General features: G+C 33.5%; 1 protein-coding gene across 4 annotated transcripts in view; it reads left to right on the forward strand.

Moving 5' to 3' along the window:
* The window catches only part of LOC129222882 (uncharacterized), a 260,010-nt gene that overhangs the window by 147,766 nt on the left and 84,386 nt on the right, over positions 1 to 27,858 (forward strand). For 3 of the 4 annotated variants that reach the window (XM_054857445.1, XM_054857446.1, XM_054857447.1), the window contains one exon: positions 2,254 to 2,413. In XM_054857445.1, the coding sequence (XP_054713420.1) occupies positions 2,305 to 2,413 (109 nt within the window). In that variant the 5' untranslated portion in view covers positions 2,254 to 2,304. The remainder of the gene's footprint in view (positions 1 to 2,253; positions 2,414 to 27,858) is intronic. The other variant, XM_054857444.1, reaches the window with a different exon arrangement.

Genomic DNA, 27,858 nt, shown 5'->3' on the forward strand with positions numbered 1-27,858 from the left:
CGCGGCTAGTAATAACAATGAAAACATTTTATACAATAATTTATGTTTTGATTTTTGAATTACTCCTCACAATTTTCCAGTTTTATTTACTGCACTAATTACAATAACTTATCCATACATTCAAATATTAGTGTTAGAAGATGATAATAAAAATTTTACAGTTAACATATATAATTTTTTAATGCATAGGAAAGTTTTTTTTTATTATTATTTTTTAAATTTTTTATTCGTTAAAGAAAAACTTTCACTGACCCGCGAAATATTTTCGCAATTTTTTACGAGTCCACCGATCAAAATAGAGTCAGAAACCCTGTTATGAAAGGAATGCAATATGAAGGCTGCTCATTAACCAAAGGAGGAGATAAACTAATATAGTACAATATTTACACCAATAATATTTGAGCCGTTTAAAAAGCTTAAGTGAATCATCATTTCTCTAGTAGGACTTTGATTTGCCTATCCTCTATAGCCGGGAAATAATTCTTGACAATAGCATAGTACAATAGAAAGTTGTAGGTTACAGCACTGTCGCTAGTCTGTCGTTAAACGGTTAAATAAAAATGCAATAACAATATTCATTTCGAATCTTTATTCCCATGCACCTCAAAATTCTACTCTAAATTTTTGGATGTAAAATTAGAACCTGTTTTGTTCTAAAGTAAGTAATAATACAATCTGAGATAATAAATCAATGTGATGAAAAAATTGAAACATTTGCATTTTATAGAAAAGTGTAGCCTTTGAATTCAAGTGTGAAGGGTCCAAAAATTTAGCACTTTCATCTATCTTCTGAATGGGACAGGCGCAAAATGTCACTTCTTTTAGCGTTCAGATCCGTTATTCGATAAAATCCACTACGCGTAATGCCACCCTCAAACGATCATGATTACGTCAAGCAAAAATAATCATAATAGTAATTATAATAACTTCAGTTTGCTCTGAAAAAGCCTAAAAATCTAAAAAAAAGGTTCACAGTTAAGAGACAGCCTATAATTCAATTTCGCCGTAATATCATTATGGTGAAAAGTTAATAATTAAATGAAGTAATAAATTGAAGTAAGGTTGTCATCGGGTAATTCTACTGTAAGAGATGAATCAGTTTTTACACAGAACACCATACTAAAACTGAAAATAAGTCAGATCCCTATTTCATTGCATGGACATTATAAAAATATGAACCCCACTTCTATATTATTACATTTCGAAAATGTCCGAAAAGCCGTTTAGCAATTAAATATTAAATTAAAATATTATTGTCATCCGATCAATTCTACGGTAACAGACGTATCAATTATTACACCATTCAAATACTGCAAATATGTCAGATCCCTATTTTGTTGCATGGAAATAATAAAGAACTCGAACTCTACTTCTATGTGATGCTATTACATTTTGAAACCGTCCAGGAACAACTTTTAAAACATTTTCTTTGCTCAGTAACGGACGCATCTCCTAAGATGCGTCCACTACTGAGTCGAAAAATGTTATCTAAATATTGCTTCTGAAAACCTTCAAAATTTAATTGCGTATGAGCGTAGGGTTCATGTTCATCAAGTTCATGCAATGAAACATAGATCTGAGATATTTGTAGTATTTGTAGGATGTTGCAGGAACTTTGCAGCTCAACCTAACTTGCACGAAAAAGGCAGAAAGAAATGATCTTACCGTTTTGCTGTTTTGCATATTAGGCAGTGAGAAGGGCAAAGGGATGTAAGTGGCAAAATTGAAAATTTGGAAATAACTAGTACAAATGATAAGGGCAGTGGTGTTCCCATAGGGTTCTCCATACGCGCCGTGTACTCTCAAAGATTTTTCAGACACATAGCGTATACCCTCAAGCTTCAAAAATTTTCATATTATGACATTATGTATCTGACCGCATACACATATTGTGCGTAATGGATTACTGGGAGTATACCCTCAGAAAAATTGATAGGAACATTACTGGGTAAGGTGAACCTCTCCTCTGTCTTGGGGCAAGAGATAGTACTAGTTGTCCTGTTACGCGTTGCTATACAGCATAAATTAGACATACTTTTCAATGAAAGTCTACCTAGGACCTAAACTTTAAACGCGTTTTACTCAAAACTTGACAACGCCCACTTACATCCCTTTTTCGTCTCACTGCCTAATATGTGCTTGCAACCAATTTTTTGCAACCATTGATAATGAAATTGTCTATCAAATGCTTGAGAAAATTATGTGGTTCATTTAATATTTATTTAATGATGTTACAATCTTCTCATTTTTAAGGTAGATAGTGAAGAACCGTGAAAGTCCACCATGACGTGATCAGAGTCCTCGATGGACGGGTGCCGAGACTTTCGGGGCGGCGCCCCTCCCTCGCCACTTATTCCCCAAGGGCCGCCCCTTATCCCGTCCACAAGGAGACACAGAAGCCGCCCGCGCAGCGGTAAGTACCGAGCTCATAACTTTAGATTAGTTTTGGCCATGTGGCCGTAGTTGAAATGAAAGGTTCGGGGTAAAAATGTGACAAGCCACAAGGAGTGACCTTTCGATCAAAATTTTTGTTTCTCATAAAAAATTGAAATGAACATGACACTGGATTATATCGTTAGTACTGTACACTTTTTATCGTATAAAGCCTACTTAGGACTTTATCTTTAAACTCGTTTTACTCAAAACGTTAAAAATACCACTTACATCCCTTTGCTTCTTACTGCCGCATATCTGATTTTAGTATTGCAGAATATAGAATGAATAATACCTTTGTATATTTTTAATAAGCTGAAAATTGGCCTACTGAAAAATTCACGTCATGTGGCATATTACATTCTTGCCCCAAACCCTTCAAATGTGTCGTTTAGGGTAATGTTTACTCTTAGATGTAGTGTCTTCTTTATGCAGCGTAAGTCAAAAAATTTTTTTGCCCATTCAGTTTTAAAGTATTTGAGTGATTCTATTGACATTATTCAAGGTCATTGATTTTAAATTAAACAACGAAACAGCCCGATATAATCCAGCTTCGGACTTTTTATGCAAAAATGCTTTTCAAATGCTTCAATGATGGGAAAAAAAGAATATAATGTATTCTTCAGGCTATTGTTTCGATAAAACTTTTATTTTATTGTTTTATCTTCTTGTGAGTTCTAAATCATTTAGTTTTGAGGTAATCAGGTTCGTAAATTTTGTGTCAATGTATAAAATCCGACTTGATATACACTGCCGACGTTTCACTTTAAGCATTCTGTACAATGCCGGATTTCATGCATTTCCGGTAACATATACGTTGCCGATCACAGCATAGTTAAGCACAATTTTATTGTTTTAAGCTTATTTATTATTTCCAATTTTAATTATAAATTTGTCTCTTAGAACTTTGCATTTCGTTACGTATGTAAATCGTTACTTACAGTGCACGTATAAAGATTGATAAGTATTCTTACCCTGCAACATAAAAATAATGCGTAATGTAACATAGCTTGTAGTCTTTTTAGGAACTATTTTATTTCCTTTTAATTCATAGACATGAATCAACTTTAGTCTAAGTTTTTTTAAAAAGATTATTGTTGATTTTTTTTATGTATTCGTACTTTACAAACTTCAGTACTTTAAAATGGAAAAGTTTAAAACGTGTACTGTTATCTGATGATCGAAATGTATTAACTATTTTAAAAAATGTCAGGGAAAAATTGAACCCTTCTCAAACGATGATGTGTCCAAACCCCAAATCTAACACTTCTGTCGGAACATATGAAATTATTCAACACCCTCTTATGCTAAATAAGTGGTTTTGGTCCTAAACATAAAGCAAATATGCATGAACAAAGTTTTTAAAAAATAATGACAAAAAAAGAAGAGGAAGAAAAGGAAACAAATCGGATCATTGGTGGCTTCCGCCGGATAGAATCGTCCAACCGAACTCCAGTGCCGCTTTAGCGAGTTAATAATAACTATCGAATAAAACCCGACTCTGTCATTTCGCTGCTAGAGTTTCCGCTCCAAGTATTCAGCCAGAGACAACTTTTCCATTTATACCGTTCTTAACGTTAATAAATAAATAAACAAAGCAATGCTAGCTTGGCAGTAATTACATTTTATTTATTTATCCGAACAGCATGTCATTTTGAAGAAGCCTGCATCTCTAATAGCCCCCTTTCGCTCTGTGAGGCCGGTTTTGGCACCAGCCCATCTGTCTGTTTTTAGTCTCCATCCAGTGTATTTTTAAATCTGCGGGAAGTTAATGCGGCGCTCGCTATATGCTAGATATCTTGCTACTTTTAATGCTCGTTGTTTCTTGAGCATTGCGAATAATTGCTTACTGATATTTTGTGTTTGCTAAACTTTATTGCTCCAAGATAGCTCAATTTAAATTCTTGCTCAAGTTAGTTGATTAGTCAATGATAATAATGCGCGTGATTAAATGATAGTTTTGATAGGAGACTACGCGCGAGGACGCTCCGAATTTAAATTTTTGGGAGGATGGAATTCTCAATTTGCGGAATGGAACTCCAAATTTTCCCGAGTGATGATAATTTGCCGAATGGAACTCCAAATTTTGCTGAATGAAGCTCCAAATTTCGCCAAATGGCACTTCAAATTTCGCCGAATAATAATTTTGCCGAATCGTCAGACAAAATTTGCCGAATAAAAAAAAATTTCGAAAGGTCACAGGGACCTCCTATTGGGGACCCCCTGCTTGTGCGGGCGACAAAGTACAAGCTCGCAAAGGAAGTTTTAGTCATCTCTCTTCTCCAGAGTTACTTCACTGCTTTTCACAAATTAATAAAATTATAAGCGCTTATGCTTATTTTTTCTATGAAACACCAAAAAATATCAATGTTGTTCACACGCTCATATTTGCCATAATTCTGCATGAAAATGTGAAACTGGCCTGACATTTATTTTATGTTAGGACTGGAAGAGAATGCAGTATTTCCTTGTTGCGGTATCCCCGAAAACCGGCCTTTATGATGCATTTTGGTCCAAGAAAATGCAAGGAGCCGGTTTGATGCAGGGAGTAGGGAATTGCGATAAAACCCGTTTCCATTACAACAGGCGGTTTACCAACGCCTCTAATTCGTTTTCCACCTTGCAAAAAATAGGGGGGGAAATCTTCCTGCAACGATCCGCTGTTTTACCCTAAACGTAGGGAATTTTCTTGCCGCGGTTTGAAAGTTCTAACTGCCGGACTTTTTGGTGGATGTAAACTGGCTCTTTGAATGATAAATTACCGCAAGTTTATTTTTAATAAAGTCAATGTTGTTTCAATGGGTTATTTTTTTTCCACTGTTTAAAAAAATATATAGTTTTGATAGTACAAATTGTCGGACTTGTTTTTTTTTTTTTTTTTTTTTTGCTAAGTCAAATGTATTCTTAGTCAATCTACAGTTCTTAGTCATCTCTAGTTAACTGACAAGTGCTGCGAAGTTTAGTTATAAATTTGGCTGGGTGACATTTGACGGAACTTTTAACAGGATAATCCAAGTCTTATTTGGAAGACTTCAACTCGAAAGAAACAACGAACATGTTTTTTGTTGCTCTCGAAACGAGACAAAGGCTAAAAATAGCTAATCTGAATTTTTAATTACTCTAGAAAAAGGAAAGTAAATGCCTAGTTTTTCTCGGTAACTAGCTTTCAAATGGTAATCTAATCTGTGTTCCTGGTTAATCTAAAGACGAACCTGGAAGAATCGCTACTCGGCTCAATTAGTCGAAAAAATTGCGCTTGATTGTTTCAATTATTTAGTTTATTTAATCACTTATTTTTATAATTTGTATATTCCTGGTTAATGTCATAGAAAATCTCGGAAGTAGGTTGTGTTACACAGTTTAACCGGAAGAAAGATTGCGTTGTTATCGATCTAGAAGATTTTCAGACGACAATCTGAACTGTATTTGTGGTTAATCTGAAAATACACCAAGAAAGCTACCAGTAAAGTTCAATTTAATCAAAAAACTGACTATAGGTATCATGTTCATGGCCCCTACATGGAAAAGGCTAAGGGTACTGCAGCAATGGGCCCAGGGCTTGGAAGGGATCCGAGACGAGATTAAAACTTATTTTACGCAAAAGTTTCACAGAACTTGAGAAGAGTGTCCTTGGCCTGATTTGGAAAGAGGACCTTGTAGGGGCCATGACATAATCGGATCCTTATCCTAAGTGAAGTGCTTTAAAAAAATTCTTAACTGCATTTGTAGTTCTAGTTAAACTCGAGGCAAACACAGAAGAAAACTGGTGCAATGCTTCAGAAGAAGAGAAAGTTTTTAAATATTATGCTGTAATCTTGGTTAATCGCAAAACAAACTAAGAAAACAATCGTTGAAACTCAATTTAAGTAAAAAAATAATTCTACTAATCACGATGGTGGAAGAATAATAACATGAGCTGTAATTCGTAGTTATAGTAAAATTCAAGAAAGAAAGGTGCAAAGAAAACTGGTGCTATATTTCAGCAAGAAGTTTTTTGAGATTAAGCTATGTTTACCGTTAATCTTAAACTTATTCTGGATAATGTTTCTTATAATGTTTGAGTTTGTCGTGTTAGAAAGGTAATCTAAACTTTATATGAATACATCTCCAAATAAACCTAGAAGCAAAAGCCGTTCTGTTTGGTCAGATAGCAGGCTGCACTATACTTGAACGAAGAAGTTATTAAAAACAATATAGGCTGTACATTAAAACCTTAAAACACCTTACCTTACAACAAACCACTAAAGCTACAGTAACCTGAACATTAACAAGGGATTGGAACTTTTAATAACGGAGCCAAAAAAGCATTGACGAAAAAAAAAATTATGTACGCACCATCAAATATTAACTTCAGTGGTATCCTGGTTCGTTTGTTCTTGAAAGAAAAGCTTGATGATCGCAAATCTAAACTGTAAAAAGCAGAGTAAATACACTAATATTATGAATTATTTATCTTTTTCTACCATATTACGTAACAGAAGCAATAGAAAACTTTGCTGCATACTTGGTATGCTCAAGATATTTAGTTCTTGGAGTGTTAAAATTCATTCAACTTTGTTAAGTTTTTCCGTTCTTTTTAATTTTTTAACCTTTTATTCTTGAACATAAGTAGTGTCATTTAATTAAACAGAGTTTCGCTAAAACTATATTACGTTATAAAATTCTTTTAGTAATGAGCGAAGAAAGAACGCGCAACATTAAAAATTCCCGCCGTTGTTGAAAAGACAGGCATAAAACTCCGAGGTAATAGCTACCATAGATAAACGAAAGAGTCATAAATTACATGCCTAAATGTTTATAAATACAAAAGGATTGTCTGACATAATTAAATGGCTGGCACTTAAGTGTATCGAAAAAGGCCCGGGGCTCCTTGTTTGAATGCTTAATTAATATACTGAGAAGGTTTTTAAAGAGTTCGCTGCTTAGAGATGAGTAATTTGTTTCTGGAGAATATTGCTCGTGTTCCGTTAGGGCGATGTGGGTAACTAGGTTGAGATGATTCGGTTTGTTTGCATAGTAATATGCTTTTATTGCGCACGGCTGCAGGCCTAAAAGTCGCTTAATAAAAAACCTGTTGTCTTTGTTTTTAACGCAGCTATTAAGTGTGTTCAGTGAACGTCTTGTGCTCTTTTCTTTTAGGTACTATTAGGTAAACGATCTTTAAAAGAACCCAAAAGTTTAAAAAACAAGTGTTGTTGAAGTGTTACAACTACATTAGACAGTTAAGATTATGTGATTATTTAAAAACAAGAGGGGGGGGGGGCTTTACAATATTCAGATTTGCTTAAATCGAAAGATCAGAAAGTATAAAATTTAAACATTGGTGAATCTAGGACTTCAATCTGGTGGAAGTTGAAGTCATTAAAATTTTATATTGTTTTGATACCAAAAAACTTCATTCGCGTGAAAAAAGGAGTTTTCTTAATCTATTAGTCTATGGAACAATAATTTGGATGTCCTAGAATTATGACCTTTAAGGCTAAATTATGGCCTCTGAGTTCAAAAATGATCTCAGTTTTAGTGTATCACTTCAAATTTTTAGTCTACATTATACTAAAAGTGACCAATTTACAAAGTATGAGACGTTTTAAAAACATATGGTACAAAAGAAATTTTTTTAGGCAAGCAACAATTACAAATAAACGTTGCAAAACATTACACAAACAATGCAAAAAAGAAATTACCAATTTTTGTCACTGAAAAACACGGAATTTTGTTTGCATTCTTTACTAAAAGCCTTTTTTTTTTTTTTTTTTTTTGCCTTGAAATGTAAAAATAAATTGAATTAAAATTTGTCACAATTATTAAAAATAATATTTTGGGAAATAAACAATTTCCAAAATATTACTTCCAAGTTAAAATGGTTCATACCAGCCAATATTAGAGCAGTAGGGCTCAGGGGTGCCCACCCACCCCTAAAAGAAACGGCGCGACACCCCCTTAATGTCATGAAGACCGCCCCCAAAGCAAGAGCCCTCCCGCTCCAAATGAGAAAAATGCCCTTCAAATAACCTCTTTAAAAATTTCAATGGCGCAGTCTGGGCAATACCGCCCCCCCCCCCTCTAGGGGGCACCCTTGGTAAGGCTTCCTATGGTACATGCTCTCCCACGGGAAGATATCACATTCGCATAAGGTGTAAAGAAAAAAAAAACCTGTCGTGATTGAAGAAAACCGAGTACAGTTTCGAAATCAGTATAGCTGCAGTGAACTCTCAATAAATCGAAGCCTTATGAATCGAATATTCCTTTACGCCGAAGTTTTTATTAGGTTTTAGTTCTCTTGGAACTTTGAGGAATCGAAAGTTAACTGTTTTTCATTTTCTCTGTTTTCTTAATACAACTTTAAAAATTTGTAAAAATAATAAAAAAAATTGTTCCCCTGCTGTATCAGATATTTTTAACGCCTCTGAAAACGTATTTTACGCATCGGAAATACGCCTCAGTTATTTAGGAAACCGAATATACATGCTTGGTATTTTGAATGAAAATTTAGCGTCTTCCGAAATCAAGAAAAGAAAATTAAATTTTTTAAGTCTTACATTCGAAGGTTTTTTTTAAGACACAATTTGCGAAACATTGTAAATGTTTAAAAAAATGTGTGTTGCATCTCTTCTTCCACATTTATCTTTTATTTCATCCTCAGAAAGTTATATTTTTCATGAAACTCATCGCTATTGAGGCTTTGACTGTTTTCGTATCATATTTAACGTCTTCAAAACAAATGTCACTCCTTTAACAACGTGTTAATCATGCAAAAACCCTAGCTACATCTCAGTATTGTCATTGTCATAAATTCATAAACATTAAAGAGAAACATGGTTTACAAATGCTCCTTAGCATTTGTAAACCATGTTTTTCTACAAAACGTGGTTTACAAAATACTTTCAACAGTGGTTTTTCAACAAAAAGAAAAACCACTGAGCTTGAGCTTAAAATTTTTGAACTAGCCAAGGGAAAAAAAGAAATCTTGATGAATTAACGAAACACATTACCATCAAATGTTTTCGTTCGTCCACCAAGACATACAGCCTGCAATAAGATGAGTTTACGAAAATATATATTTTTTTTCAACTTCAGAGCTAGATATATTCTTTTGGTTCGGTTTTGGGAAATTTTCAGAATCGATCCAGGTTTTTTTATAAATTATAAACAAGTGAATATCAACATCTGTAAGGTGTAAATAGTTTCGAAATAAAAATGTAGTGCTTAAGAACAAGGTGTCTTTTTTGCAAAGATTTGAAGGATTTAACTCCTTTTCTTGAATTCAAGATGCTTGAGGACAACAAGTCGAAAGACAAGTAGTCTTTTTTCAAGTGAATAATATAAATTAATCAGATATTTTTCGTGGTGAAATTTAGTTGCATTCAAATTTAGTTTTTGACAAGATTCTTATTTATTCACAGTTCTGAGAAGCGTATGTGCCACTCTCTGTCTAAAATTAATGATTCGTTCTTCTACGATGCGAAGTTTCGATGAAAGGTCGGATTGAGGTTAGCCATTTTTTTTTAATTACTCTTCCATACTCCCGTCTAGTCCACAGTGGCGTTCGAAGTAGGAACGGGATATCGCTAACCACATTTATTGGTTCGCCTGTCATGGCCACCCCGAATGCAGTGATTAATGGCCTCGTTAAACATGCGTCTCAGTTTATTTTAAGTGTCGGTGGAGCAAAATTGCACCAGATTTCAAGGACCATTTCCCTCATGATAAAGTTAGATGAGTCTTGTTCGAAGTGGAAATTCTCTTTTACATAATGACCCTTCGAGCTTAATTCTTTCAGTTGTAACTGAAAAGCACAAAGAAATCTTCGCCGCATTTACAAGTTTTCTTTCTTTCATTTTTGTAGTGTATTATTTTCCAGATAAATTTGGTCTTTACAACGGAATTAAAAATGGTACTCATTTTCATGTCATGTTTTATTTCTGGTTCGTTTCTACATAAAACAGCTCGATGCTGTAAAAGACTGATATCTCCAGTTTCCATGGCTCACTTTTGCTTGAATAATGTCTGACACGTTTCGAATGTAACTATCGATTTTTGTTACATAGTTGCGTTAATGCCCATTCCTTTATCCACTTCTTCAAAGTTCTCATAGAATGTGAGATTTTTGTCAGTTTGATTTTATGAGCAAATATATGATTCTAAAGAATAAACATGGGTTTTTATTTATATATAACGGGCGTAAAGGGAGGACCGCGATATTTGCTCGTTATTACGGAGTGCTTGTAAAAAGCTAGTTCGTGAAGAAATCATAAAAATTCATCATAGTTGCTTCTTTTCTATTAATCACTGTACAGTGCCAAATACGTTGGCTGCTTCGCTTTGAATGGTCTTAATGTCTCTTTCTTATGTCATTCTTTTTGAGGATTACACTTGTGCTCACATGTATATATTTTAAATGTTTCTGTAGTCCACAAATTGAAAAAAATGTTCTGTCATCGCTAGTTCTCGTGATTTATGATTTATCTGTAACGTTGGTTGACTTAGGAATGTTAAAGAAAATTTAGCAAAAAAGGATAAGCTGACCTGGAAGTCAATAGAAATTTACGAATCACAAAAATATTGCTCGCTTGAAGCTGGGTTGACTCGTTTTAAGCGAGTTATGATCCCATAGACTTAACATTGTACCAACCAAGAACCAAGTACTTCTGATTTCCTCGCTAAATCCGTGTTCTCGTTTAATCAGAGCTCGTTAGAAGCGAGTTTGACTGCATGTATATATATGAGAGAGGAGGGAGGGAGGGAGAGAGAGACGGCAAAAATCGCGACATATTAAGAGCCTGGAGAAAAAAAATTCAGACGCTAAACGATTTTTTTTCTCAGGATTTATATTAGGATTTAGTAACTTCTGAAAAATTATTATTCAGTTTTGTATTGGTGCATTTGAAAAGCAAGCATATTTTCCTAATATTTAAGCACAAAAATGTTAGAAAAACAAATTATACAAATAATTTGCAACAAAATTTCCTCCGATATAAAATTTTAGAATCTGAAATGTGACTCAAAAGGTTTTTTTTTTTTTTTACACATTTGTTCAGAAGTTACAGATTAAGATTCTTGTTGAATTTATTGAATATGTATTGTTTTCTCCCCTATAATTTCAAAGTATTATTGATTACATCTTAAAAATAATAAATAATGACAATAATTATTTTCTTGGAAAGAGATTTAAGTTTAATAACGCCAATTCCAACTTACAACTGCAATGTAGTAGCTACATGCCGTACTCGCACTCAAATTATTTTTTTCTGATAATTTTTACATCATTTTTACCCCTCTTGTTTTGTTTCTAACCGCTTCTTTTAAATCTACGTATAACAAATGTTTCTTTTTTTTTCTTTCGTTCTTTTTTTTTCAATATATCTTTTTAAAAAGTAAGAGCAACAAATAAATAAATTTAAAATAGTTGCATGCGAGTAGCTTTGTTATATTCTTTTGCATTTCCTTATTACGAAGAAGTAGCGTAATATTTTTTCCTTAAACCATCAGCAAGAAATGTAAAAGCTTTTTTTCTCAAACTGCAGAGCAAATGCCTTTGAAATGAGATTTCTCTTCCTCTCATTATTGATGTATAAGTCGTAAGAAATTTTTTTTCTCATATTTCCCCCTAGAGAATTAAATTATTCACAAAAAATTCTCGCTACATCCCTTTTGAAAACCCTTCCTAGATTTCTAACGAATAGCAAGTAGTTTCTCCCCTTTTTATTAAGGTTTTTTTCCGAATAATTAAAGTATAACCCTGTTGTACATCTGAAATTTTGCTTTGGCCTACGATGGGGTTAAGACGTTTAGGCATCCTCCATCTATTTTGCAGATATTTAGGGGTTCTCTAAAAATGCTAAACTTTTTATGTTAAGATATTTTATCAGTTAAGCAGACGGCTCGTCCATAAAAAATTAAAATAATCCAAAGGGTTTGACGTTTCTGCTTTTTACTTCAAACTTTTCCCCCATTTTCATGACATTTTTGCTCTGTACAGATGTATGTATATTACGGGAGAAAAGAACTGAGTTTTTTATTCTTTTCACGAAACTATTGAGGAAAAAATAAGACTCATAAGCGAAAGTATTTTGAGCTTTAATTCAAAAATAGTTCTTTGCTCTAGTTTTGCGGTTATGCGGTTACTGCTTTCAATATCAAGGGCAGACCCTTGAGCTGACCCTTGGGGGGGGGGGAGTGGCTATATCGGAAGGGGGATCATAAGTAGGTAGTGCTAGGTATTTTCCGGTCGTAAAAATATTTCTTGACATTTTTTAGACGAGTGAAATTTCTTTTAGAGGAGTGCAATATACAAATACGGTAAAGATAATAACGGTGAACAGTTCCGTAAAAAAAAAAAAAAAAAAACATCTACCTTTCTAAAGACGAAATGAAAGATGGCAAAGAGGATCATGACCCCCTTAACTCCTCCCATCCCCTTCTGGATTCGCGCTTGTCAATATGCTCGTCAATATGCATTTATAACGCAGGCACAAAATCGAAGCAACGGACTTTCTGCTCATGTTGCTTGCCATGTAAACTCAGCGTTAATTTTAAAATTACTTTTTCAGTACCGTAGAGCAAAGTTATATATAACCCTCTCCTCCACTTTCACCGTACTATTCGTGACTTTTATTGACCTTTATTGATATTATCGTTGATCATAAACAAAATGGCATTTATGTTTTTTGTACCAGAAGGCACGCATAAGATTAATTGTTAAGAAAAACTAAATTAACCAAAGGTATCTACAATTTGAATTTTGACATTATATATATATATAGACCGGCGGCAAAATTCGTGAAATCGTGACATCTTAAGAGCCATTGAAAAAAATTAAAAATTTAGACGCTAAACGATTTTTTCTCAGGATTTCTGTGAGGATTCACTATAACGTGCGGCTTCTGAAAGACTATTATTCAGTTTTGTGCTGAGGTCCATTTGAAAATGAAGCACATTTTTAAAACAATATCTAAGCGCAAATATTTTAGAAAAATAAATAATACAAATAATTTTCAACAAAATTTCCTTCGATATAAAAATTTAAAATCTGAAATATGACTCAAAAGTTTTTTTTTTACATATTTGTTCAGAAGTAACTGATGGAGCATTCTCGTTGAGTTTTTTGAATATGCATTGTTTTCTCGCCTATAATTTCAAAGTACTGTTGTTTGCATCTTAAAAATAATAAATGATGACAATAATTATTTTCATGGAAAGAGATGCATGTTTAATTCTCGGGATATTACTGTTACAATACTCCTCTTCAATTTTCCGTTCTATTCTTCCCTGCTTTACTCTCTTCCATGCCGTTTTGGTGGATTAATGCTTTTACTGACGAAGAATTTTTAAAAAGGCAATTCTGCTTTTAGTATTACAAATTCTTCAACAATGCCATCAAAGCTTCACATTATGTTTAATATTTTTGCGGAATTACGGTACGTGCATCAAGTTTTAATATCATAGTGCTTGTTTCCTGAGAGAAAAAGAAAAACGGTTAAAGAAAATGGATGGGTCGCAAAAATGGATGTTTTTCCACTGCATCGTCGAACCTACATAATACACCACAAAGCACAAATTGAAATAAACATTGCTTGCGTTCGACGACCTCAACCGGTCGCTACCGGTTAACCGATTACGCGACAGCTACTGATCACGTGTTTCAATCAACCAATCAACAACTTAAAATGGTAACCGGTCAGGTAAACGATAGATGATAGAACGCTACGGTTAGTAACCGGTTACTCACCGGGCGACCGATGAGGTTCGTCGAACGCAAGCATTGAAAACACTTGTTTTTGAGTTACAAAGAATGCCTTTTACACTGCAACTGAAGCCTTTGGTTTTCTCATTAGAAGTTACACTATTATAAAATGATTAGTCAAATTACAGAATGCAAGTATACCACACCAATTTTAGCCCTTCAATCTAAACATTTATTGATAATGTTTAACTACCATTTATCTATTCAAATTTTCACATGAATTTTCGTTACAAATATGGTCTCAGAAAAATATTAGTTGAAAGTAGAAAAATAGAAAAAAAAAGAAACATTTCCCTCCATCATAGAAAAAGTGTAAGTCAATCTTTTTTCGGGCTGTGGCATTAATAATTTCATAAGCACCTGGCTTCTGATTTTTTCCCTTTTACCTTGATCCACTTTATCACTTCGAAATTATTGTGAAAAATCTGTTCCTGCTACTTACAGAAACCCACTAATGAAAAAAAAAAAAAAAACTTTTAAAATGTTTAAAAAAAGAGAGAAATTTTGAAAGGAAAAAAAATTACCGAGTAGCAGTAACTTAGTTGTGAAGAGGTACTAAGAACTTTTTGTAGCTTTTATTGCTTCTGCAAAGTCCCCAACGAACTTTTTGCACATTCTTTTCTCTTTCACTGTCTTGAACGAAGAGCAGTGGACACCTCTCTAATGAGGTTTCCCGCCTCCTTTATTGATGTATAAAATCATTAAAAGCTTTCTTTTTTCCCCTCGTAATGCGGCCGAATTTAATTCGCTTTGAGCCGCGGTGCTTTTTTTGCCCTCGGCTTGAAATATTAAGCCATTCGCTTTTGCTCTTTTTTTTTTCTGATAATATCTAAAGCGAAAATCTATCTTCGTGATTATTTTGATTTCAGGGACTTATTGTCTCTTACATTCTTGTGTCCTCTACGCCTTCGAATAAAAAAAAACAAGTTATGCATGGAAAAACTGCTCTAATAGTACCATGAATATGTTTTAGCATTAAATGAATTAGACACTAAGTAAATAAAAATTAATGTACATAATAAAATAAACTTCAAAATTAAACAAAAAAAGTTGGATCTGTTTTTTTATATTTGCTCACTCTTTTACACCTCTTTGTATTTTTCCTCAATAAGTGACGCATAAAATTCTGAAGTTAAAAACTAATTGAAATTTTGTGCTCAGATTTTATTTTCTTTTTGTTAATTCACAGGATGTTTATAAAGTCCTGCCATTGGTAAAGAAAGTTTATTAAAAAGGAATCTACTTAGGATGCATACATATACATAATTCTACTTATAGTTTGATCCTTGTCTCGAAGTTCCCCCCTTTTGGTACAATATTAGTCAAAGACGTGTAGGTGTTAATATTCTTTTAATATTTTCATTGAGCTTTTAGAGAAACCTCCGTACATACTTTACTATATACATTCTTATCGTGATACGTCCTTTCTCCTAATACTTTTTAACTATATATCTTCTTATGATTGTCTTTTAACTTAAGCGGTTGATTTTATGCTAATTTACTGTTAGAGAGTACATTTGTTAGATCTTTGAAGAGAAAATAAGTTTTTTTTCATGTCGAATCATGAAATTATCTGATATCGCATTCGTGTGTCTTTTAACCTAGCATAAATAATGCGGTATGGTTTTTGGTGCTTCGTAAAATATTTGTATTCACTTGAAAGTAATGAAACCACATGGAAATAAGCATTGTTGTTTAATTAATGTCGTTTTTATTGAGAGTCATTTCGTCAAAATCATATTTTTCCATATCATCTAGCTAAGAATTTCCGTCTTAGTCTAGAAATAATTCATACATTCATTGCGCAATGCAATTCCATTCTTAAAAAATAAAAAAAAATTGTAGATTCCCGAACACTATTTCCAAGAGCTATGGACATGAAAATGTTTGCTCGTACAAATGAACGCGTGCCATGAGATATAGATAGCCGGGTCTGTTTTGTAAGAACCATGAATCTGTCGCTGCTTTGAGGCTCATCTAAAATCCAGAACACAATGTAAGATTCGGATGGAACGACTAATCACATTTCGTCCGCTGCTGAATTTGAAATGACTTTCATTTGCATGGTTGCTCCCTCTGCGGTTTCTCACCATTTACTGGGAATGATTATTGGCCTTAGGGGGTCATTCAAAAACCACGTGCACGCTCGTTTTAATCGTTTAAAACATGGGCAAGTCAAATGGGAGCAGGGCCGCCGCTCAAAGGGGGGCATGCCAGACCCAGATTATCGGGGGTCAGGAGTTTTGATCATCACGTCGGAGTCAAGGAGTCGGACTGATTTTGAGGTAAAGGACTCGGGACTTCTAAAATTTCCAGAGCCGGTGTCGGAGCCAGAGTCGGTCATTTTCCCTCTGACTCCGCAGCCCTGGTTTTGAAGGGCCAGTAAGACTATAAACCTATTTTTCCAATAATAATATAGGGTGTTTCTAAATGAATGTCGGGGCTTTAATGCTTTGAGGTATTTATTGGTTAAAACGTAAAATCATTATCTTTACTAATAATAAAGCTGAATTTCTGGATGTCTGTGACGCGCATAGTGCCTAGACCGTTCGGCCGATTTTTATGAAATTCGGCACAAAATTACTTTGTAGCTTGGGGGTGTGCACCTCGAAGCGATTTTTCGAAAATTCGATTTTGTGCCCTTTCTATTCCAATTTTAAGAACATCGTACCGAACAAATTATCATAACATGGACGAGTAAATTACCAAATTGTCATAACGTGGAACCGTAACATGGGCGAGCAAGTTAACATAGCAAATGGGCGAGAAATTCATCATCCATCATTTGTAAATATACAGGCGAACCCATAGACTAATAATAAGAGTAGACCGAGCTATGGCAACCCTTTTGCTGCTCATAAACCAAACCATGTGACTGGTGGATATCCTAGCAACAGCGGGCGTTGATCGAAGCAGACGATCAACGCGAGCGAGAAATAAAATAAATAGAATTGATGGAACACGGAAGAATGAGCTTTTATGAAATCCTATTTGTAAATTTGTTATTCTAAGTTGTAAATATTTTGTTAATATAGTGAGTTTTTCGTTTAGATAGTATTGTGCATTTTATTTAGTCAATTTCAATGACTCTGTAAGCAATTAAAGATGCAAGTGTCCAAAACGAATCTGCAAACGGTAAGACTTTTACCCACAATTTCAATTTAAGATACCGATTAGAAATATTCTGCGTTAAAGCAAAACGTTTACGCCATTAAGTTCACGCCAACGCTGACGTAGCAGTTCCAAATGAAATAAAAGTTACTGAAAACTGATCAAAAACTAATTACTACTGTCAATATAATGCATAACTAAAAGAAAAACAGTTCAATCTCTGCACCTGGAAAAAAATTATGATGAAAATACATTACGTCTTAAAATACATGTCGAGTGCCAAACTATAGATAATGTTGCCATCTAGCAACCATGCTGCCAAAGTTTTCGCCAAGCCTTTCCACCAGTCACATGATGCATCCATGAACCAATTTTTTTCATCAGCAAGTCTGAGAAAGCTCGGTCTACTCTTATTATTAGTCTATGGGCGAACCAAATGACCTTTTAATTTTCTACTGAGGGCAAAGCCGGGCGGATACCGCTAGTAGTTAATACATAAAATGAAAGAGCAACTCAAGTAGTTATACGTACAGGCTTACAAGCGCTCAATGTGAGCATTTTTTGTCCCAGGACACACATCAAGTCGATAGCCCATTCTTCCCAAACGTTGTTCAGTGTTTGTGGTGTAATTGTGGCAGCTGTTGCAGCAATTCACTACAAACGGCGTTTCGGAAGATATGAGCTATCGACTCGTTGTGTACTGTGTGACTAAAAGTGCTCACATTGATTACTTGTAAGTGCACGTATAACTGTTTTCATGTGCTGTATTAACTATGATTTGAAGTTTTGCGCAAAAAAACTACAAAGCGTTAAAACCCCGGTGTTCATTTAGAAACACCCTTTATTAATAACAACAAAACTAATAATGTCGTTGGAAAATTTTATCTTATTGTATTTTAGTCTAAACAGTTATATCTCGCCAAAAAAAAGTTCCTGCAGAGAAACTTTATTTATTTCTTCCTCAACGGGGACAGAATAGATTTGCAGCAATGAATTGAGAAAATTCACGCGTTCTCTTTTAACCTAAGGGAGCTCATTCTTTTAGTTTTCAATTGCATAGATCAGTGCTGCCCTAACTTTTTTACTTCAGTTCGGCACTTCATATTCAGATGAATCTTGTGGACCAAGAAACAACTTTATTTTTCTCTTCCCCACCAGGTTGAACGCTCCAGTAATGCTTTTCATAATTATTCCAAAGCACGGTGCTCAAGTGGGCTCCCCCCCCCTTATTAGAGACAGTAGTATAGAAAGAAGTGACTGGAATAGATTGCAAGAATTTTCTATTGATTTCTACGGATGATTACAATTTTAAAGGAAAACTAAAGAAAAGTGTGGCACTCTTTTTAGCATATTATCTTAATACTTTTAAGGACTTTTATATAGATTATGATCTATCAAGGGCGAATCCATGAATTCTTCAAGGGAGGGGCAAAATTGAGGTTTTAGAACGTCAATTTTGGAAAAATTACCGAGAGTTTTCAAATCTTCTCCCCCTAACATAATCGAATATCGTTTAAAACTGCATTTCTAGAACTGCAGTTTTGAAAAACTAATAGTGGAATGGAAAGTACTTAAACCTCATTCCTTCCTCTAACGTTAACAAAGATGGTTTAAAATCGCTTTTTCAAGATTTCAGGTCTGAAAAATTCCGAAACATTTTTAATTCCTCCAATTAAAAATATTTAAACCCCATTAAATTCAAAGGTTGTCTAAAAATACTTTTAAAATTTCAATGTTGAAAAATTGCCGGTAGAGCCCATCTAAGGAAGCGCGATCGCCCCATCGCCCTTCCCATGCATCCATCCATGGGATCTTTCCAGGATTATGTTGATTTATCGCATTAAATAATAAGTGAACATCACAAAGAAGGCCGCTGATTGCGGTCTCACTGGCTGCTGTTTGAGCACTAGGTGGTAGAACGATTAACTTTGGCAAAAAGGATGTATATGCTGCTCTTGATTACATGTGATTTGACCCACTCATGACTCGACACTGTGATATGCCCCACATACAATCTTCTTTTCTTGTGGTACAAATTTTCCTTTGGGATCTTGTACAATATATTTGGCATCTTTCTCGTCGCATCATGAGTGAAGTTCAAATAAGTGTTAAACTAACTACCAGTGGGTTACTCTCCCGGTTCGCCGACACTATGTTGTCGAAAATGAAAAATGAAATGAATAACTAAATATAATTCATTAGAAAGATATTAATATACATATTTGAAGATTTTACAGTCGTATATAATTTAATACGAAAACTTGCCCGAATAAAGAACTTACCAGTACTGATACCTTTCTAATTCTATTTGGACTGGCAAGTTACTTTGGCAAATACCTTTCTAATTCTATTTGGTTGCACTAGACGGCGCAGTATTTTGTAAATGTAGTATTTTGTAACATTTTTTCAGAGAAAGTTTAGTATTTTTCTATTTCAAGTCTGGCAACCCTGCCACCGATTTCTTATCAATGCCCCCGTAATAATTAAAAGGTAATTTAAGACACATATAATTAAGTCTTTCGCAATATTTACTTGTATATCTGAAAGTATGATATGTTTAGCCGTAAAAAGAGAGGGGGGGGGGGAAATTGAAGACACACATGACTTAAAACAAGAGAAAATATTTTTGGCCGTTTTGCCGAGCAAAATTTAATTTCTCCATTTTCCCCTAGTTCCCGTCGTTTTGCCGACATAAAATCCCCAAATATCTGAAAAGGTAAGATTGAAAGAGAAAAACAAGAGTGCGAGGAAATTTCGTGTCTGCAAAAAGTAGAGGACACCGTATTTCTACCATCATGTAGTTTATGATTGATCCCTTGCCACAGTCTCCAGGGCCACCCTTCGAAATGAACTTGCTCTTGCCGCTTGCAAAGCGTCATAAATGTTGAATCTTGTATTATTTTTCATCAAGACACCGTTTTTGCTTTCATTAAATTTGTCCCGCTGTTGTGGGCTCGGTGAATACGTCGGCCTTCATATCGTTGTAATTAAAAGTTCCACGACTTCCTTTTTTCAGTTTCCTTCCCCGCAACATCAATCTTTTACAAACTGTTTGCTCCGAAATGAAATTCTTAATTCAGCAGAAGCCTCGCAGTCAAATATTAAAGCTCTCGCTGATTTCAACTGATTTCTTTCTCAGGAAGAAGTGTTCCATTCTGCCTACATTCAAGCTGATTACAACGCTTTTGATATTTCTTGTTCTGAATGAAATATTTGATGATTAAATACTAAACTTAAAGCGTGGAAAATTTTAAAGCGTTACTAAACTCAGAAAGATTCTTTTTTAATGCTAGCAGGTAGTTAAAGTTGAAAATTGCTTTTACCATTATTTCTTCATTTCCCTAAGAATTTAATCAATGGTTCCGAACTTTTCATTTTGACTCGTCGACAAAAGTGTCTATCTAAAATACCACGTTTTCCCCCTCCATAAGTTTTTTTTTTTTTTTTTTTAATCGAAGGGTAATGAGGAATGAAATTGACTTGTATGAAATCGGAACTGAAGTTAAAAATCTACCACTGACAAATTCAATTCACTACACTTCCTGAAATCATTGCTAATTTCAAGGAAGCAAATTGAGATCAGATAAGAACTTTTCTGTGACTTTCACTGCATTATTTATCTGTTACTAAAAGTACGTGATTTATGTTTTTTGTCAAAAATCTCTTAGGAAATGACATCCGATATTTTTCATGAAGTTAGTGCATTTAGAAAAAAAATTTCCACCTTTGTTTTATTATCCTATTGCTGACCCGAGCGCAACCAAGGAGTGGATTATCCCCCTCTTGACTTAAGCCATACTCCAATCTTAGTTTCCATGGAAGGACAGATGCAACCATTTAGGAGAAATTTTTGGTTACGTCTTCGAGTCCTGAGTCAATGACGATGATTTTGGTTTCAGACTCAGGGGCTGAAGCTAATTACGTTGTACTTCTTATTCAGCAGGGTTCGTGATTTTAATTTTTTTTATATGTGTAAAAGTCGGATTTTTTTTTTTTTATTTAAATCGGATTTTTTTAATTTTAAATCAGATTTTTTTTTATCTTTAAAAATATGTAGTTATTCATTATTTTTCATTTAATTCAGTTTACTTTTAAAACCAAGATAAGTTTCTAACTTTTCAATACATTTTGAAGATTTTATATATACGTTATAATACTTAGATAAGAAGTGATTTTGTGTTATGCTTTGCTTAAAAATAAGGTTTCCATCATCATGTACATTTTAGTGTAAAGAATATGTTGAGAAATAACATATGTACATATTTACAACCTTATATACATATTATGTTATGTATATAAGGTGTATAAGAAGTTATGTTATGTATATAAGGTGTATATATGGTGTATAAGAAAAACTGCAAATTTTTATTTGTTTCTGTACTGAATTGAACTGTAATTTTCGAGTAAAAGCAATATTGCATGAGTGAAAATCTGTTTATCTCACACAGAAAGAGGAATCTATGTAGTTTTGCCTGTTGAAGTTAAGATTGTATATTGCAGTGTAGTTAAATTTAGAGCAACACATTCCAAAAATGCAAAATTAATTTATAAAAATAAAATAAAATGATTTTAATTAATAATTTTGTTAAAAAATCACTTGATTTAAATCAAGCTGATATTTAAATCAACGAATCTTGTTTTTCAGTATATCGTCACCTCACAGCAGAAGTAAGACATTTAATCCCAAGAATAACAATGAGATATCGTACTGTTGCTTTGAGGACACGATATGTAAACTGAAAGGAAGCAGAATAATATTAGTTCTGTTTTTACTAGGCAAATCTATGACAATTTTTACATACAGAAATAAATATTAAATCAATACATTATACACTTCAATGAAAGTTAATGCAAACATTTAACTAGAACGTATTGTATGTTAAAAGGAAAATATTTTACCAGAAAAACCAGTAGCCGAACGCCATTTCTTTGATTTTCTTATTTAGCGTTGACTTTTAAATTGCTTCACCTTGGAATCATATAGGTCCTTATGGTGAGCTACAGGTAGTTATCAAAATAATGGAAACATCTGTGAATAAAAGTGACATTTTTGAATGAGCTTCGTAAGTAATAAAGAATAAAACTAGATATCTATTGTTTTTATAAATAGCAATGTACATATTCTGGTAGTATATGGTGGCTTAATTGAAGCTCTGGAAGTCTTGGATTTTTTTCAAGCGCGTGGAATGTCGGACCTCTCAAATTTTAAGAGGCCAAATTGTTGGAGCGCGCCTAGCTGGAGCAAATGTAATTGAAACATCTCAACTTTTTGGCGTTTCTAAAGGTACCAGTATCTACAATCATGATAGCATACACACATCGCAGTAAGACAAGCTTGCCAAAGTAACACAGTGGAAGGAAAGAGAAGCTCAGTGAAAGAAACCGACGGGTATTGAAGTGGATTGTATTAGTGTCTAAAAAGTGAACAACTGCAGCAAAAGTGACCACAGAACTCAATCACGATCTGGATTCACCAGAGTGATTGATTAGTTAGAAGGCACCTTTATTAACAGAACATTTACGGCAGAGTAGCGATTCTGAAAATCCTTTTCCAAGTGTTTCCATTATTTTGATAATTACCTGTATTTAGTGTAAAGTTGTTGGAACACCTATTTCAAGATTAATTCATTTTACCTCTATTTTTTTTATTAAATTCTTCCCAAATTCTGGAAAACTTTGAACCAATTTTTTTAATATAGCATTTCGTGTAGATAATGTAAAAACTATAAAATCATAGCTTCACGAAATGGCTATGGAAAAACAAGTTATCTACGAAATTTCAGTTTCAATTTTTTGACAATTTTTAACGGTACATCGGAGGAGTTAAGCGAAATATTAGCCTCTATTTTCAAATGTAGGGATGTCATTTTTTATTCAAACATGCTGCGACAACTTCCTACTGCAAGAGCTTCCGTAATCTGTGTACCGGATTTATAAACCTGACTTTGTGTGCTAAGTTTCGTTTCATATCCAAAAACTCTCTCGTTCCAATCTTTCATTAAAAATTCAAAAATGTAAATAATGTGTTTCTCTTCTGTCATCTGGGGTATCGTTTTAAAAATTCATGCAATAGAATGCTTAAAAACTTTTACTTTTGTCAAATAGAGCTTGTGAGATATAGTAGGGGAAATTTTAATATTTAGTTTGTCAGAATTTAGTAAATAAATTTTTGAAATGCTTTTCATACATGAAAAGCATTTTATAGAAAATGTATCCTATATGAATAAATTTTGGCTCTGACGTATTGCGGCACTAATATTATCTAGCCTTCACTAAATCGCTGGTCATTTTTGAAACGAAAAAATATTTTCATTTTCAAAAATTGCAACATTTTTTATTGTTGCCAGGCATTTTCGAAAATCTCTTGTTATAGTATGACCCTGTTAAGTTATCTTTCAATTCACTGAGGCTTAGACGGTTCCATTTTTTTAAATAGGGGTTGTACGTTTATTTACGTTATCATAACGATTATTGGCGTTGTGCCAATCTAGGAATTTTTCCTCTTTGAACTCGAATATAAATGAGCTCGTTCAAAGCCACGCATCAAGTTACTAGCGCCACACTTTTTTTATTTTGTCATTGTTTGAATGGGTTTGTTTAAAAATTAAAATGCTTACTAACATTAGTTTTTCAACTTGCTGTCTAGAATCTTTATTCTCTTTTTTATGACAATGATATTGCTTTTATTGGATTACCGTACAAAAAATTTATTTTCCGCAACCTTCCTTTTTCTTACTGCCCAATCCTAAAATTACAGCTTAAATTTTAAATGAATTTTTCAAAGGTAACTAAATTTAAAATACATCAAACTAAACATAGTGTTTGTTTTTAAAATAATTTTTTATTGGCCTTTCAGTCATTGTTCGCAATCTACTTCCTCATCAATTTTTTAAAGGATGTCCCAAACGTTTAACCTATAGTTTAAAAAAATAAAAAAATAAAAAAAAATCACCGCGAGCACAATCTTTTGACGAGACTTGAGGGACGCCAAATTCCCAATTTGAATGTTAATCAATACAAGCCATGCCATGCTTTACGGAAGTGTACCTTTTGAAAAATAATTAAACATAAATTAATGATGCGAAAATGGGGCAGATCACATGGTTTTATAATCGTCTTAAGTTGTCTAGGGGACAAAATAGCTGTATCTGGCGGAACCAGAACATACCGGTTCTCCTCAATTTCCAATGTATATATTTTCTTACGTTCATTGAACTAGTTTTTAACCTTTTCCCAAGCTCTTTACCTTCTTCTAACTTCCGGGAATCCTCCGACGCTCCTCGAACTATCTCAGGCAGTGATACACATGAGAAACAAAAGGAACAAAAAGTAGTAAAAGAGGGCGGCAGTCAAGATCGAAAGGTCAACGTTTTCGATTTAACCTCTCCCACCCATGATCGAAAAGCGAGGCGAAGGAGATAGTTTCTTGTAATATAATTGCGGCAATAAAATGCAATAAAACGTTATACTTTGGCCTCGTGACCACCTGCGTCTGTTATGAATGGCGTGTGGGTTGAAATTGGATGCCACTAAAACTGGATGGAATGATGGTGATTGCAGAAAGACCCTGGTAATTTGTGTGTGTGTGGGGGGGGGGGGGGGGGCTTTGATTTGTTCTTATGACGGAAATATGATATTTTCGATCTCGTGTGTTTTGTACAAACTAGCCTGTTTATTTTCATTCTTCGTATAAATCGAAAGAGGTTAAATGAGAAAGGCAAAATATTATAAATCATTATTTACTTGGTCTATCTAAAGCTTTATTATTGATGAAGAGGTTGAATATATTTTGAATAATAAATGCATAAAAGTTATATGAGATTTTTCAATATGTTTTCAATTGAAAGAGACGAAGGACGACTAAAAAAAACTCTCATTGCTGTTAGTCATAAGGGGAAAAACATATTTCAATAAAAATTAGATTTGTCTCTTATCTGAATTACCAAAGCCCTAGATGAATTAAATTTGAAATAAACACTTTTTTTCTTCTTTTGTGAGTAACCTTTTTTCAAACTATTGCTTTAGGAGTCGTAAATAATTTTAAGAATTTGACACTTATTACATGGGTAGGTAAACGGCAGTATCTGCCGAAATGAGTTTTCGAGGTGTTTGAAGAAACGCATTTTGGATTCAATATTAACAATAGGGAAATGTTAGAATTAGACTTTCTTTCGTGCTTCATTTTCAGCGGAGCGGAAACCAAAAAAAAAAAGCTAACGTACAATAGGTAGCAAAAATGGGAGGTGGGATAAATAAAAACTTGCAATTGCTGCCCTTTACCTTCCCACGGCAGTATAGCTGGATGAGGACGCTACTGCTCTTTATTTTCAGAAAAAGCAGAGTTGAAATTAGGTAGACCTTATTGTTGTAAGTATGTAATGTATGTTCGTTGTGCGTGTATAAAACACTTTTATTCAATACTAGTGGTACCCGCACGGCTTTGCCCGTAGTTGAAAATTAAAAGGTCATTCGGTTCGCCTGTATATTTACAAATAATGGATGATGAATTTCTCACCAGTTGGCTATGTTCATTCGCTCTCCCATTCCACGTCATAAAAATTTCGTAATTTACTCGTCCATCTTATGAAAATTTTGCTCCGGAAAATGTTCTTAAAATTGAAATAGAAAAAGAATAAAATCGAATTTTCGAAAAATCGCTTCGAGGTGCACACCTTTATGCTACAAACTAACTTTGTGCCAAATTTCATGCAAATCGGCCGAACGGTCAAGGCGCTATGCGCGTCACAGACATCCTATAGACATCCAGACAGAGACTTTCCGCTTTTTTATTAGTAAAGATGTAACTCAATTTTAATACATTTGGAGGTGTATGAAATACATTCCAAACAAGCGCTTGAACTCGCTTTTTTACTATTTTAGGTGGAGTGCTCACATTTTACAGAATTAGATTCATTTTCGACTTTTTCTAATATTAATCAACCTTTCATTTTAACAATTGTTTAATGTTTCTAACTAGAGGAACAAATCCGAGCGCCCTGAAACATCCGCAAGCTACCTTCTTATCATTATGAAATGTCCTAATATCAATTAATTATAAATGAAACGAGAAAAATATTTTTTCTGAGTTTTAATTGGGCAAATATTTTGCCAAAGTGGTATTTGTTTTCTCCGGAAGCACAGGGTTAATAAAGACGTTTGCAAATGTGCAAATAAAAAGTAATGTTTTATACTTTGTTCTGGAAGCGAATACTATTAGTGGTTTATTCAAATGAAATATATAGGGGAATGTGGGGCAAAGTTGAAATGGTTAAGATGACTGTGTTTTTTCAACATGAACAAATCGGAAATTTGTTTTCAAAATTACAGAACATAAAGAAAGAACATTGTTTTTTATACTAAAACCTGCGTTGAAATAGTATTTTTTATCTTCAAAAAAAAAGTGGAAATTTTGCACTTATTTTTTTCATGGGGAAAAGTGAAAAATGAATTATTTTTCTAACGAAATATCTTCAATTCGATTATAAAACATATTTTTGATCAAAAGAATCAGAAATTAATAGGTTGAACGAATAAATGAAAAGATAATGAACGAACAATTAAATAAATAAATCAATTGTTATATACAGAAAAATAAATGACCGAGTAAAAGAATGAATGAATAAGAAAATAAGTTAATGAATGAATAAATAAGTGAATTACTAAATGAATTAATGTAAGTTAATTAATTATTAAATAAAAACGTAAGTGATTTACATTAAATGATTGAGTGACTTAATGAAACAGACTATTTCACTTTGCCCCGTATGTACTGGATTAATAGTGCATTTTATTTAAAATACAAATAAACATAATATTAACTAAATTAATACTGCATTGAATTTAAGGAAATCTCAATTAACATTTAAAATGTTAATAACAATAACTTTATCATTTTTATAGTGACAAAAATAATTTTTGACTTGCAACTAAATATTACAATATGAGTATTAATTTTTTAAAAATGCCTGTATTACCAAATGCTTTTACCTTCGGTGGTATTATTTTTCTGACTGGAATAGACTACATATGGTACTATATCGTTAAAATAATACCAGATGGTGGAGATAAAAGCAGAGTAAATATTTCTTTATTTCACTTTGCCCCGCTATTTCACTTTGCCCCATGTTCCCCTACGGTTGCGCTCTCTGGGATTGCATGTTTAGCAAAGTTTCTAGCGTTTTTACTTCGTTCTTCAAAAAGTTGACGCAACATAAATGATAAATATTTCGTGTCAAAGCCGTTTTCATTTTAAAAATTTGTATTTTCTTTTTAACCAACTTGGCCTCAGATTTTCTTCAAGGTTGTCGTATCTTAGAAAAAAAAAATTTTAATTTCTATTTTACTTTGTTTTTATTTGTTTCGAAAATCAAAATTTCTTTTTTACTTCTCAAATGAAATAACTGAAATTTTTGCTTTCGCTAACAGCATAATTTTCAAGTTTTCCTTTGAAGATCGAAAATGTTGACCATTTGCCCAAGAGCCGCGAGTCTGCCTCTCACATTAGTAAACATATCCAACAGAGTTACCTGTTTCTAAGTATAACCTCAGAAGCATGAAAAAACATTTTTTAT

This window comes from Uloborus diversus, chromosome 5, assembly GCF_026930045.1.
Source record: "Uloborus diversus isolate 005 chromosome 5, Udiv.v.3.1, whole genome shotgun sequence".
In the NCBI taxonomy this organism is placed as follows: Eukaryota; Metazoa; Arthropoda; class Arachnida; order Araneae; family Uloboridae; genus Uloborus; species Uloborus diversus.